Here is a 15095-nt window from a genome sequence, read left to right on the forward strand (position 1 = left end):
TATGTATATAATGTAATTTTGGAGAACACACAGTTGAAATTAAAATCAATTATTTTACATGCACTTTAGTTTATTGATAAATATATACAAATAAGTGTAATGTTTTAAAACACAATAACATCATAAAAACATAATCAACATGCATGCAGACTTTACGATGATGACACAAGCTTGTACTTACGTGATAGTGGTAAACAAAAAGAGAGAGATGAATCACACTTTGGCAGTTGGGAGTTTTTGTGTGTGCTGAAAAAAACAAAAGTGGAAGAGATAAGGGCTTGAGGTAAGCAGTTTTATGTTTTATGCCACTCTGAATTTTTTTTATATTCTTTGAGTAAATGTTTAAGAAAAGATTTGAAATAAAGAAAAAGTTAAAATACATAATCTAAAATAATTAATAGTTATTACAAATACATTAGTACTAACTGGGAAGACGATGGCTTGCTGTGTAAAGCACTACAGGCTTTTGATCTTGTTTTTCTAGGTTTTCAGGTCTTCAACTGTTTTTCCCCCCTCCTTCTGTTTTCTGGCTACAGATAAAAAAAAAAAAAAAAACATTTGTTTTCACATGTTGTGGTAAGGTCAGAATTTTAAGTGGCCCAAAAATTCTGGTACTCTACTATTATAGCCTTTATAGCCTCTCTCTCTCTCTCTCTCTCTCTCTCTCAATTCAATTCAATTCAATTCAATTCAATTCAATTCAATTCAATTCAATTCAATTCAATTCATATTGCTTTATTGGCATGACATACAAAGGTACATATTGCCAAAGCATTGTACATAGCAGAATAGAAACAAACAAAACAAAAATTCATATATATCCATAAGAAAAAATAAAAAAAAAATAGAATAAAATACATGCAAAATAAATCTATATACATTTTCATAAACATTGATGGTACTTCTAATGTAGATGTGTTCACTCTTTACCTCTTAGTTTGTGGCATTTGTAAATATAATGTGCTACCATAGAGGAAGCAGGTCCTTCACCAAGTAATATTTTTAATTTTTCATGTTCACTGAGTGACTGGAACTCAGGAGTGTTGTGCTGTATTTGACTGTACAGTGAGTCTCTCAGAGATGTGTATTTGTCACAGTGGAGGAGGAAGTGCTCCTCCGTCTCGACTGATCCTGATCTACACTCGTCACACACTCGCTCTTCTCTGGGTAACCAGCTCTTTCTGTGTCGTCCTCTCTCTATGGCCAGCTGGTGGTCACTCAGTCTGTACTTGGTCAGTAACTGTCTGTGTGATATATTCCTGACTGAGAGCAGATAGTCAGCCATACTGTACACTCTGTTGAGTTTCAGATAACACTGGAGGCGACTTTGCTCTTTGGTTTGTTCTTTCCAATACTGTATGTATGTCTCCTTCTCTTCATTCATAATCTCTTTGATTCTTCTATGTTTTTCAGGATTGGTGATATCGAGTGCTTTGTTAGTTAGCTCTGATACCATTACACAAAGATTACTTTGAGCACTCTTTTTTTGTGTTTTTAATGCTTTATAATGAAGAGAATCTTCTGAGCTAGAGTTTAAGTGGATCCAGAACTTTAAAACTCTTTTTTTAATGATGAGGTTTAGGGGAAGACGGCCTAACTCGGCTCTGCAGGCGTTATTAGGAGTGTTTCTGTGCACGTGAAGGATGCTTCTGCAGAACTCCACATGCAGAGCTTCTAAAGGGTGTTTGTTCCAGTCTTTATGGCTGGAGTTACTCGCTGGACCCCAGATCTCGCTTCCATACAGGGCGATGGGCAGAATCACACTATCAAAGATCTTGGTCCAGATTCTGATGGGGATGTTTATTTTAAATAATTTCATTCGTATAGCGTGTAGTGCCCTGCGGGCTTTTATAAGTAATGTTTTAATTGCCAATTTGAAATTTCCAGTGGGAGTTAAAACCAGACCAAGATAAGTATATTGTAAAGTATGTTGAAGTGTGGTGTTGTTTAATGTGAATAGATGTTTATGTTCTAGATTTCTGGGCTTTTTCTGAAATATCATAATCTTAGTTTTTGGGATGTTGACGTCTAAGGCCCAATCCTGGCAGTATTTAGTTAAAATGTCGAGGTTGTTCTGGAGACCTTCTGGTGTTTTAGACAGAATTAGTAAGTCGTCTGCATACAGTAGATATTTGACCTCTGTGTCGTGTAATTGTAGTCCTGGACTGTTCGACTGGTCCAGAAGATCTGCCAGTTCATTGATATAGATGTTAAATAAGGTCGGGCTGAGGCAGCAGCCCTGTCTCACTCCTCGCTGTTGAGGAAAATACTCTGTCCTTTGCTGGCCAATTTTTACTGCACATTTATTTTGGTTATACATGTTTTTAATTAAGTCATATATTTTACCCCCTATGCCACTTTGAATGATTTTATAAAATAGTCCATTATGCCAGATAGAGTCAAAAGCCTTCTTAAAATCTATAAAGCATGCAAATATTTTCCCCTCTTTCTTCTGGTGTACATGTTCATTTATGAGCGTGTGTAGTGTGTGAATATGGTCAGTGGTTCGGTGTTTAGGGAGGAAGCCGATCTGAGATTTGCTGATGACATTGTGCTGCTTTAAGAAAGATGAAATCCGAGAGTTGACTATAGAGCAAAACACTTTTCCTAAATTACTGGTTACACAGATCCCTCTGTAGTTATTAGGATCGGTTTTGTCTCCACTTTTAAAGATGGGAGAGATGAATCCTGTGTTCCAGACCTCAGGAAAAACACCTGAACTCAAAATCAAATTAAAAAGTTTGAGTAATGCAGTTTGCAGTTCAGGGGAGCTGTTTTTAAGCATCTCATTCTTTATGTTGAAAAGAACATGAAATGTCTCTCTCTCTCTCTCTCTCTCTCTCTCTCTCTCTCTATATATATATATATATATAAATATGTGATGACTCCCCTCATCCCCTGAGGTAACTACAACTATATTGAAGGGGTTGTACATATAGCAGTCAACAGACGACCTTATAAAAAAAATAATAAATCATTTTATTAGTTTGTGGATTTGCTTGAGCCAGAAAGAGCTACTGAACATAAATAAAATGTGCAAAAGGATTTTGAAAAAATACCCTTAGAAAGAGCTACTGCATTACTTCATTAGCTTGCGTCTGACCTGCAGCGATAACATTCTGGCTTGGTGGGGTGTCAGCCAGCGAGTCATCTGATTCTGACCGTGTTCTTTTAGTACTCTGAGTCTGAAGTCAGGATAGCATATTAAGTGTTGTTCATTGTATTTGTATTTTTACCGAGCCGAGTGTGCACGTTTCACACACCCTCTCCGGCCACGTTGAGTTGTTGACACTGACAGCGTCAAAAGCGACGCATGTGCTTTTCCAACACAGTCTCACTCCTTACTCGTCAAATGTCTGATGCATGGTCAATGGATCTGGCGTCACTTTTTTGACGCACTGGGTATACCTTTGGTGTCATTTTTCAACGTGCAGGTTAGTCCGATAGACTTCTATAGAACTCAACAGTGTTTAAATTTGATGTCTTTGGTCAGCAGACTGCAACTCATTGTCTGCCTTGTAAGGGTCGAGACTAATTAAATACAAATAAAAAAGAATAGGCTACAAAAAATTATATATGACAGAGATCATTTTATCTGGCCCTCCAACTTGTTTTTGAGGTTTAAAAATCCTCGCAATCTGATATCAAAGTGCTCTCTGTGCAAAGGCTTAGCGTGTTCATCAGTGGTGAGTTTAACAACACTCAACTGCAGGTAAAACAGCATTCAGCGGTGAGTTTAACAACTCTCAACTGCAGGTGAAACAGCATTCAGCGGTGAGTTTAACAACACTCAACTCCAGGTAAAACAGCATTCGGTGAGTTTGACCAAAGCAACACACCACTGCAGGAAAAACGGCATTAAAAGGTGAGTTTAACAATGTTCCAAGGCGAGTGCAAGTAAGCAGTTTAACCGTTTCTTACAACCCATTCTCGCTTATCGCTTATTCATAGTTTATCACTATGAAATCACGTTCAAGAAGTCTCATTCACCACACAACGTGATACTTGCCATCAGTTTACATGTGCTACAGGTTCGGGTGAGTAGATGTAAATACGCTCTTTTAATGCCTGTTATAAAATGTATTCTGTCTTCTTTATTAATCAGATTAGCGCCGTATTGTTTACTCGCTGTATTATATCAGTCATCTGAGGCTGTCTTTGAGTTTCATGGCGTTTAACTAAATGAACACACCTGCTAACTAGTATGAATAAACTTCACATGACGTGCCATAGACTTTCAATATATTCATTTCATGACAAAGATGTAAATTTGTAGTAGAATCATGGTAACCACGACACGTACAATAGTAACAAATTAAATTTGAAGTTAAAACCCAGGAACGGGACATTTACCTTGTTTTTACCACTGGTCCCCCTCCGTTAAGAAGGTATATATAATCGAACTCACCATACCCTGGGAGGATTCCAGTTGAGGAGGCATATGAACGGAAGCACCTGCGGTATGCCGACCTAGCCGCCGAAGCAAAACATTGTGGCTGGAACGCCGAAGTCCGCCCAGTGGAGGTTGGGTGCAGAGGGTTTGTGGGAAGATCCACCACAAAACTGCTGAGGGATCTGGGAGTTAAGGTCCAGAACCAGCGCACAGCCGTTAAAGCTGCATCAGTGGCAGCAGAAAGAAGCAGCCAGTGGCTCTGGCTGAAGAGGAACGACCCCAGCTGGGCCCCCAAGTAGTGTGCCAGGAGATAAGTCTGCTTTGGCTTGACTCAGGGAACACGACGTCTCTGCCATACACAGTCCCCTGAGATGTCCGCCGCTTGGCAACAAGGTGACTCTCATGGCTAATTGGACTTGGGACGCAAGCTGAGGTCTGATCAACCTTGAGCTGGCCACCTCTGGGGAGGGTGTATACTGTCAAAGGCCGAATTACCCCATGACCCAGAGGAACACTACTGATGATGCGTCCTATAATTCCAATTCTTCTGCTGTAAGTCCAATTCTTCTCAAGAATCTACCATCCACCATTCACCGACAGCTCCACCAGTTACTCGCATGTGCTCGCACAGGGAGTCTCCATCTCATCCTGTGTTTTCTATAATCCGTAGTTTTACTATGGTATATTAATAATCAATACAACAATACAATAATCATCAAACTAACTATGGTTGTACAACTGTAATGGTTGTTTTTGATGTTCTTTTATATGACAGATATCACACTATCACATTTACTGTACCATGCTTTTGATACCTTTTTATGTAAATCCAAAAAAAAAGTAAATAAATAAAAGGACAAATTTTTCCCCTCTTGCAGTACCTTCATGTCAGTTTATATTTTAAATATTTTGCTCACATAACATATTAAAATTCTGTTTATAATTCTATTTTATTCTACCACAACCATGCCGCCCCAACCCCCCCCCCCCACCCCATGTGAGATCTCAGCAAAAAGTCTCACAATTTATTCCAAAACATGATACATGATCGGATACATTAAGCCTGGTATAGAGCTCCGGAGCGGTATTGGAGATAGTGTGGGTTTAGTGTGTGTTGAAGGCACTGCACTTTGGCATTATTAAGACTTGCGCACTACTGATAACAGTCCTGTTAGCTTGTAATAATTTTTTTTATAATTCATATGAATATAGCTTGTTATTAATGACTTGCTTTTATTAATGGAAGCATTTAACATTTAAAGGGATAGTTCACCCCAAAAGGAAAATTGTCATTAATAACTTACCCTCATGTCGTTCCAAACCAGTAAGACCTCCATTTATCTTTGGAACACAGTTTAAGATATTTTAGATTTAGTCCGAGAGCTCTGAGTCCCTTCATTGAAACTGTGTGTACGGTATACTGTCCATTTCCAGAAAGGTAAGAAAAACATCATCCAAGTAGTCCATGTGACATCAGAGGGTCAGTTAGAATTTTTTGAAGCATCGAAAATTAATTTTGGTTCCAAAAATAGCAAAAACTACGACTTTATTCAGAATTGTCTTCTCTTCCATGTCTGTTGTAAGACAGTTCAAAACAAAGCAGTTTGTCATATCCGGATCGCGAACGAATCGTTCGATGTAACCGGATCTTTTTGAAACAGTTCACCAAATCGAACCGAATCGTTTTAAACGGTTCGCGTCTCCAATACGCATAAAACCACAACTGACTAAAGCTGTTAACTTTTTTAATGTGGTCAGGATGGTACATAGGTGTAGTGTTGCTGGTTGCGACAGCACTGCTGGACTGCATAGTTTTCCAGCAGACTTGAAAATTAGGCACTAGTGGTTGCATGCACTTTGCCTGGAAGATCGCGAGTTCCTGCCTAGAGCTGAAGTGAGCAGACTGCATTTTACGCGGGATTGCTTCTCCAACGCAATGGAGGTGGAAATGGGCTTCTCCACACAGCTCGCACTAAAAAGTGACGTGGTGCGGGAGTTAAGACCGCAGTTTGAGCCAGCGGCTCGAATTGTTATGGCTCAGGCCACAGACACCTTGACATTCTCCACTTCAGGTGAAGGTGGGAGAGAAAAGTCCTCTACTTCAAATGAACGCTCTGTTGCAAAGCTACTTGCGTCACTACAGTCACTCCCCATTTTAGTGACTCTGACAGCAGCTGTCAATCAATCCGTCACTGCGGGTCTCAGGTTCATGCCCCACCCTCGGTTCATTCCCTTTATCTCCGCTGTGCTCTCCCCACTTTTCAGCATTTTTCAAATACTGCCAGTGGGTGGAGTCAGGCTTTTACCAGGGCTTTAGTTACAGTACCCTTTAGGCAGAGGCAGGGATACATTGACCAGAAAGGGGGAAATCCCACGCATCCCCCCTTTTAAATCGCACCCTGAATAGGCTAAACTACACATTTCAGAGAGCGTGTGACAGGAGTCGTTTACTCTGACTCGCACAGCAAACGCTCACAAGTGCAACATTCCTTCAAATGAAACCGGTTACTAACACGTCGCCTTCTCCCTTTGTGGTCCGAAAAATTAGGAAGAGGAGCATACAACACCATGATAAGGAGATTCTAGTGTGGGTGAGTGAATACGGTTGATTTTTTTATTTTAAGAAGTAACCCAAAAACTACAATATGTTTATTCTGTGACATCGATAATTTAGGATTATATCACTTTGAAGATATCTGTTTAACAGTACTACAGTGTCTAAATTTGCAATGTTTTATAGGCTTTTATAATATGATAATGATAGGTCTATAATATTCAAAAGTGTAGCAAAGCAAGAAACATGATGCTTTCAAACCAATCTAAAAAGTTTACAATCATATAATTTAAAAAGAATGTAGTCTGGCAGAGTGGTTGCTAGTGCACAAGAAAGTGGGTGAATGATGGATCATATTTTGTGGTGGTAAAGATTATGAATTCTGACTCGATTGTTTATGTCTTTATTTTTGTGTTCTCCCCCAGAATTCTCAACTTGATTAATTCCTAAAACAATAATGTTTAGCGTTCAGTTTATTTTAAGGAACTGGTATAGACTCCTGGTGAAAATGCAGCAGCAGCTCAAGTGTTGCTTTTTTTTGGGAACAATACTGATTGCATTCTTCATAATTTGCTGGGATTCAAGGAGAGAGAGGACATTTTACCAGCAAACGGCCTCATCACTAGATCTCACACACCTCAAAATGCGGCAAGAACATAGAAGGCGTATTATAAGAGAGCTTTGCTCGGCCAGCAGCAGTGTGAATTTTACAGAGAAATTAATCAAATTTGACCAGATTCCAAACAAAGCCCTGGACCACCTCATTGTGGATGATCTCCATGGTGTTATTTACTGTTTTGTACCAAAGGTAGCCTGTACCAACTGGAAACGAGTCATGATTGTGCTCAGCCAGAACCTGAAGGCACCTGATGGAGCTCTGTATCTGGATCCTCTTGACATACCACGCAAGATAATCCATAATTCTACATTGCATAAGACGTTTAACAAGCTTTGGAGGCGTTTTGGACGTTACTCACGTCCTTTGATGCATCACAAACTGAAGAATTACACAAAGTTCCTTTTTGTGCGGGATCCTTTTGTACGACTTATTTCTGCTTTTCGGGACAAGTTTGTTAAGCCAGATGAGTATTTCTACAGTCATTATGGCTCCACAATGCTTCAACGTTATGCTAATATCTCAAAGCCCCCTGACTCTGCCAAAGAAGCATTTGCTGCAGGTATTAGATTGTCCTTTACTCATTTTATTAAGTACCTGTTAGATCCAAAGACGGAGGAGGAGAAGCCATTTAATGAGCATTGGCAGCAGATGTACAGACTCTGCCATCCGTGCCAAATTGAGTATGACTTTGTAGGCAAACTTGAAACTCTTGATGAGGATACAGAACAATTGTTGAAGATTCTTGGGCTGGATGATTACATTCACTTTCCCCCAGGGTATGAGAACAGGACAGCAGTAGACTGGGAACGAGAATGGTTTGCAAACATTTCAGTAGCTGACAGAAGAAAACTCTACCATCTTTATGAAACAGACTTTAAATTATTTGAATATGACAAACCTGAGACCCTTCTGGATGAATGATTACATATTACTGTCTAAAAAACTGATTTCTGCTCAGTTCTGCTCTTTCTGCTTTTGGAAAACCTCAATGCCACATGCAAATATACTGTAGGTCTATGTGTGTGTGTGTGGGCATGTTTTTGTGACATATCAGGACACAACTTTGTATAATGACATGGGTATGACACAGGTATTACAAGGAGAGGGTGACTTATGAATAATCTATTTATTGATTGTTTATTGTTTTTATTATTTTAACCATGTCTGCATGGTAGGCAATTTTTGTATTGGTACTTTGTGTGTGATTGTGTGTGATCTGTTATACTATCTGTTGCAAAATGAATTGCCCCATTGGGGACAAATAAAGAATTTGAACTTAAACTTGAACTTGAACTTATGAGGACATAACCCATGTTCCTATTTTTCAAAACGCTTATAAATCATACAGAATGAGGTTTTTTTGAGAAAGTAAAAATTGCACAAAGTTTCCTTTGAGGGTTAGGGTTAGGGGTAGGGTTGGTGAAGGGCGATAGAATATACAGTTTCTACAGTATAAAAACCATTACGCCTATGGGATGTCCCCACTTTTCACAAAAACAAACGTGTGTGTGTGTGTTTGTGTGTGTGTGCTTTGCTGTATATCCAAAAAAGTTGGTCTAATCTTAACCTAATGTTTGACAGATAATCGTCAGACAACACCTATCTAAGATACTGATTCTTCGAAACTTTGACCTATTAGATGTTAACAAATTCAACCTAAAATTGATCAATGGGCCGGTTGAGATTGCAGTCTCACAATATGTTTGTGCCAGTAATTAGAATAACTTTGTAACTACAAAAGCAGTTTGTTTACATACATCTTCAATGCAAAATTACAATGATTGCTTATTGTATGTTCATTTCAGACTCCTGTGTTGTGGTCCTAACCTATTCTTGACCTCTTTTAACCCTTTTTACACACAATTGTTTTTCTATTCAATTTTCTTTTTTTAGCTGATCAGGTCAAACAAATGTTAGAAACTCTCACAATGTTGTAACATATGTTTTTCCTCTTTATATGAACTAATGTTCACTTATTAGATATGTATTTGGTATACGGATTTGGCTTTCGTGAATACCAGATAACTCCCAGTGTCTACAATATCCTGTTGGTAATCCAAAGTTCCAATTAAACCAAAAGAAAAGATCAGTGGAGTCAAAGATCATTTCAGGCTTATGAAACATGTTAAATGATAAACACTGCCGTGAATGAAATGAAAAGTGTCAAGTTTCATGTATATTCCTGTTCACAGGAGGAAGCTATTTTAAAGAACAAGCTTCACATTACTTCCTTGAACCAGCAGAGTTTTAGAGCTGGGTGTGCATTCAGAAAGCATTCACGTAAACATACGTGTCACACCCTAAAGCTACATACTGTCCTATCATACTGTCACAGGGGAATTTACTTGCTAGTATTATCATGAGCTAGTGTTATGTTGTAATGCTTAATATTTAAAATAGCCCAATGAATTAATGAAAGCTTTAACCTGGGTTAAGACATTTTGCCATTTTATTTAAGGTAAGTTGAAGGGTATCCCAACATTAAGACAATTATGATTTTTAATTTAAGTTTTGAGTTTAACACTCTTAAGAAAATATTAATAATAATAATAATAATAATAATAATAAACAATTTTTTAAGAAGTCTTTGGGAATGCAACATTTTCATTTTTTTTCTTAAAGTAACTTGTATGTGTGTGTTTTTTTTTTTTTTTTTTTTTTTTTTTTGTGACTTTGGAGCCCCCTACAATTAAGTGTGCGGAATTCACTTAAATGAGTCACTGTCGTAATTACATTGTACACATACAGTGCCATCCACTAATATTGGGCCCCTTTTTGGAATATTGGTAAATATGAGCAAAGGTAGCTGTGAAAATCAATCTGCGTCGTTGATTTTTTATTTTTTTTTTATCTCTAATAAAAAAAAAAAATACAATCAGTGCATGCTGGCCACAATTGTTGGCACCCCTAGAAATTCTTATAAGTAAATATCTCTGAAGTATATTCTCGTTCATGTTTACATTTTTAGCACACCAGGGAGATAGGGGCATGAAATGGTCCCGTCATGACTTCCTGTTCCACAGAAATATAAATATGAGGAACACAAAGGTAAAATTCCCCTAATCATCCATCACAAGATATAGCTGATATGATGTTGATGTGCAGGACAAGATTGTTGAGCTTCACAAAATAGAATGTGGCCTTAGACAAGAGCTAAAGCACTGAAAATCCTCATTTCCACACTGTAAAAAAATGCTGGGTTAAACACATCCCAACTTGGGTTATTTGGCAACCCAGCTCTAAGGTGTTCAGACTGAACACATACAGTTATGGGTTATAGGTTGTTTTATTCAAGTCAAACCAGTGCTTGAAGTGGGCCAGTACGCATCGGTATGCAGTACCTGCACTTCTATAATGGAATTTTTAGCGTACTGGCACTTTTTCGTGCGTACTGGCACTTATGAAATGTTGCCGATAATGAGTCAAAGCATAAGTATCTAGGTGAGGAGGTCATTTAAAAACTGGTAAACTTCTGTTAAATTAAAGGATCCAGTAAAGGAATGCATTCGTAATAAGTTCAAAACAGTACATATGTTGGGTTAAGTATCTTGGTTCTCAAATATATGTAAGTAAATGCATTTTGCACCTTTATAGATCATGTTAGTTTATATATTAGATCTATTAGGTATCTGGGCAAATAATGTAGTTTAATCTATTAACTACACATTAAATCAGTCTTTTTAATTAAGTAGGCCTACCAGATATGGGTGTAATATCATAAGATATTTTTAATTTGATTGTCTTTGTATTTAGCGTGAATTTAATAAAAAACATTGTAAGTTAGCCTACTAATACAAAACTTGGGTACAACATGCATGTAGACTTTACGATGATGACACCTATTGACTTGTACTTACATGTTAGTTGTAAACAAAAAGAGAGAGATGAATCACACTTTGGCAATTGGAGCTTTTATATGTGCTGAAAAAAATGAAAGTGCCAAAAGAGGAAGAGATAAGGGCTTGTTTTATGTTTGGTGGCATGGATTACTTGTCATATTTGTGATCCTGGACCACAAAACCTAGCAGAATATATTTATAGCAATAGCCAAAAATACATTTTAAAAATACAAATTATCTATTTTTATTTTATGCAAAAAATCATACGGATATTAAGTTAAGATCATGTTTCATGAAGATATTTTGTACATTTCCTACCGTTAATATAATAAAACAAAATTTTTTCATTTTTATTAGCTGGACAGTAAACGTGCTGTAAACACACTGTGTGATGATCATGCAAATTTTCTGACACTGTCCTAAAACTTTTGTTGGCTATAATTAGTCACAAGACAATGACAAAAGCCATCTTTGAGCATCTCTAACTATACGAAAGGAGCGCAGATTGGGAGCCACAGAAATCTCTATGATTGTTTCACGATGCCAATACTTCATCTGGGACAGTCAAAAAAACTATATATATATATATATATATATATATATATATATATATATATATATACATATAATAAAAATAGTGACATGACATACAGCCAAGTATGGTGACCCATACTCAGAATTCATGCTCTGCTTTTAACCCATCCAAAGTGCACACACACCATGAACACACACCCAGAGCAGTGGGCAGCCATTTATGCTGCGGCGCCTGGGGAGCAGTTGGGGGTTCGGTGCCTTGCTCAAGGGCACCTAAGTCGTGGTATTGAAGGTGGAGAGAGCACTGTACATGCACTCCCCCCACCCACAATTCCTGCCAGCCCGAGACTCAAACTCACAACCCTTCAATTGCAAGTCCAACTCTTTAACCATTAGGCCAAGACTTCCCTCGAAGTATTATGCAGTGTGTCTAGCTTATTCGCATGGATGAATCTGCATTGCTGCATTTCTTTTTAAGAATCCCAGCTGGAAAGGAAATCTATTTAAATTGAGTTTTTTTCAGACACACTTACTATATTTAAACTAGTAAGCGCATATTACATTTATTCTTTTGAAACAACTTTAAGTATATTTAGTGTATTTCAAGATCAAGTTCAATATATTTAATATATTGAAATTGCGTTAAATTGGAACCACTTAAAGTATACTTTTGTTAACATATAATATATTTGTTCAAATACATTTAAATGTACAATTAATAATTCATGAACTACAGTTAGAGTATGTTGGTTTTAATGTACTTTAAGTACATTTCAGTTGTATTTCAGCTCATTAGAAATGCATTAGCATTACTAGTATATTATAAAGCTGCTTTTTTCAGTATATACACACACACGCAAGTATTAAACATTTTGATATATCTAGAAAACTTTAAAGTATTATATATTGTATACATTACAAATATTCATTAAGTACTTTAAAAAAGTACAGCAGCGTACATATCTTGGTGAAAAACAAAACATACTATTAAATGTATTACAAATGCTCTTGAAATACGAGTACTTTTATAGTATTTGTATTACTACAAACATGCAAGTATATTAAAACATACAAAAATATTATAATAAATTAAATGCTCTGGCAAAGCCATCTTATACATTTTTTAGAACATTTCTGTTAAACCTGTATTACTAAAAAGTGGAGATTTTTACATCAATTAATAAATAAAATTTACAATGCAATTTTTTGAAGGGAAAAAAATAAAAAATGAACTGAAAAACAAAGTGCAGAAGTGAATGCAAAGACTAAAGTGTGTGCAAAGACTGATGATAAGATTATAAAGTTCAAGCAACAGAATAGGGAGGGATGGAGTGAGTTTTGGAGGTGGATGAGGAGATGGTGTAGGGATGGTTAGAGGCAAAAGTGTGGGGATGATGGCATGATCTGGTGAAGGGATGGTGATGGGAGGATGATAATGCCCTGCTTAGATGATGTTTGGCTCATGATACACACCCAGAGCATCCCAGTGCTGACAACACATGGTGGAGTCAAGATGGGGACCCAAGATGAAGATGGTGTGGCTTCCGACCGATGGAGACAGAGCTGGTGGATCCGCAGGTTCAGACAGAGGGCCAGTATAGCTAAACATCATCAAAGGTACCAGAGACCTGGTCACAGCCGCAGCAACAAGCATCGCTGGTGGAGCCAGAGTACCAGAGGACTGGGGGGATGCCAGTGTGACAGAGGACTGTGGTGTACCAGACGGGAAAAACCCACCGCAGCCAAAAAAATTCAATGGCTCTCGAACCAATCAGGTTTAGTCTGTGTGGTTTGAATTTAAACACAAGTAAACGCTTCCTTTTATATGTATATAAGTATATAAGACCAGTAGCCTATTACAATTAATGAATAATTAATGGACAACAGCCTATAATCAACCATAGTAGCATAACATTTAAGTAAAACTGAACAATACTGAAAAACATTTTAAATATTGATAGTGGAACCTGAATTACTCCACTGCAGTCACAGTGCTGTTCATGATGGTGAGTGGAGAGCAGAGGGATTTCTTCTGAAGTCCACGATCTCTGATTTTGCTGTAAATGTTCAAAGCAAATTGCTTTTTCGGACTGGGGGCACTTTACCCCACCCATGTGGGCAATGTGAACCATAGGTGGGAAAAAGCTCCCCTTGGTACAAATTAAATTTTTATATAAAAATCTAATAACCTGAAAACTCTGGACATTTTTAATACTTAGTTTATGAATTATGCCAGTGTCACTAGAACTATGATAACTTTCCGGAACACATTTCACATTTGTTTTACAGAAGAAAAAAAATGACACCGTCCTTAAGGGGGACGTTTCCCTCCACTCTACCCTACCAATGTATTATTAAGAAAAAACAGGTTCTCTAAAGCACAACATGATGTCCTGCATTTATGTCTTTGAGGCAGGCCTGGAAAAAGACGTAACAACTAACCCCTCTGCTGAGGCATACTGTAGTTACACTGTTTATCCAGTAGATGGAGCTTCATGACCACTAACTGATCACAGAGGAAGCTCATTCAACTCCCATCACCTACCCATGAGGTCATTGTGATATTATCATAGTTCTTAATATTTTAATCTTTTAATTTTAAGTTTATGTATTAATTTTATTTATTAATTATTTGTACATCAAGGTAAACTAAATAAAAATAAGTAATATCTGGAATAAAAAGTTACATTTTTAGTTAACATTTATTTTATTTCAATAATTATTTTCTCTCTTTAAATTATATTGATACAATAATTTGTATTAATTTCAGGCCAGGTGTTTCATATTATCATCTGATGTTAAATAACAACAAGCAAACTCTTTTCATTTTTTTTTTTTTTTTGGCCCAATCAAATGATTCGAATATCAATACAGTCAGAGGTACATTAGAGTGGAAGGGAGTATTTTATCTGTTCATTCACTGCTTTATTACATTTTAGAGAAGAGCTTGGCTAATGAAAAAGCTTTTAGGCTAATTAGCATTTTATGAACCATTCTGCATGTGATTTTCTCACTCGGTCTGCGAGTTTGTGTGCGCTCTTGAACACATGTGTGAAATGCACCACGTAAATATGCTTTGTAACAGCTCCTGGTCACACAAAACTCCAGTGACCACAACAAATACATTTTTTTAAAATGCATTCATATTAATGTGCT

At 37.2% G+C, this 15095-nt stretch overlaps 1 protein-coding gene across 1 annotated transcript; it reads left to right on the top strand.

Annotated features, from left to right (window-relative positions):
- The first annotated feature begins 6202 nt into the window (after positions 1-6202).
- Positions 6203-8827, top strand: LOC113044345 (carbohydrate sulfotransferase 12-like). The gene is made up of 2 exons (XM_026204259.1): positions 6203-6984; positions 7373-8827. The coding sequence occupies exon 2, from the start codon at positions 7405-7407 to the stop codon at positions 8485-8487; it is 1083 nt and encodes a 360-aa protein (XP_026060044.1). The 5' UTR covers positions 6203-6984; positions 7373-7404; the 3' UTR covers positions 8488-8827.
- The last annotated feature ends 6268 nt before the right edge of the window (positions 8828-15095 follow it).

The sequence above is a fragment of the Carassius auratus genome, chromosome 26 (assembly GCF_003368295.1).
Source record: "Carassius auratus strain Wakin chromosome 26, ASM336829v1, whole genome shotgun sequence".
NCBI classification, from domain to species: domain Eukaryota; kingdom Metazoa; phylum Chordata; class Actinopteri; order Cypriniformes; family Cyprinidae; genus Carassius; species Carassius auratus.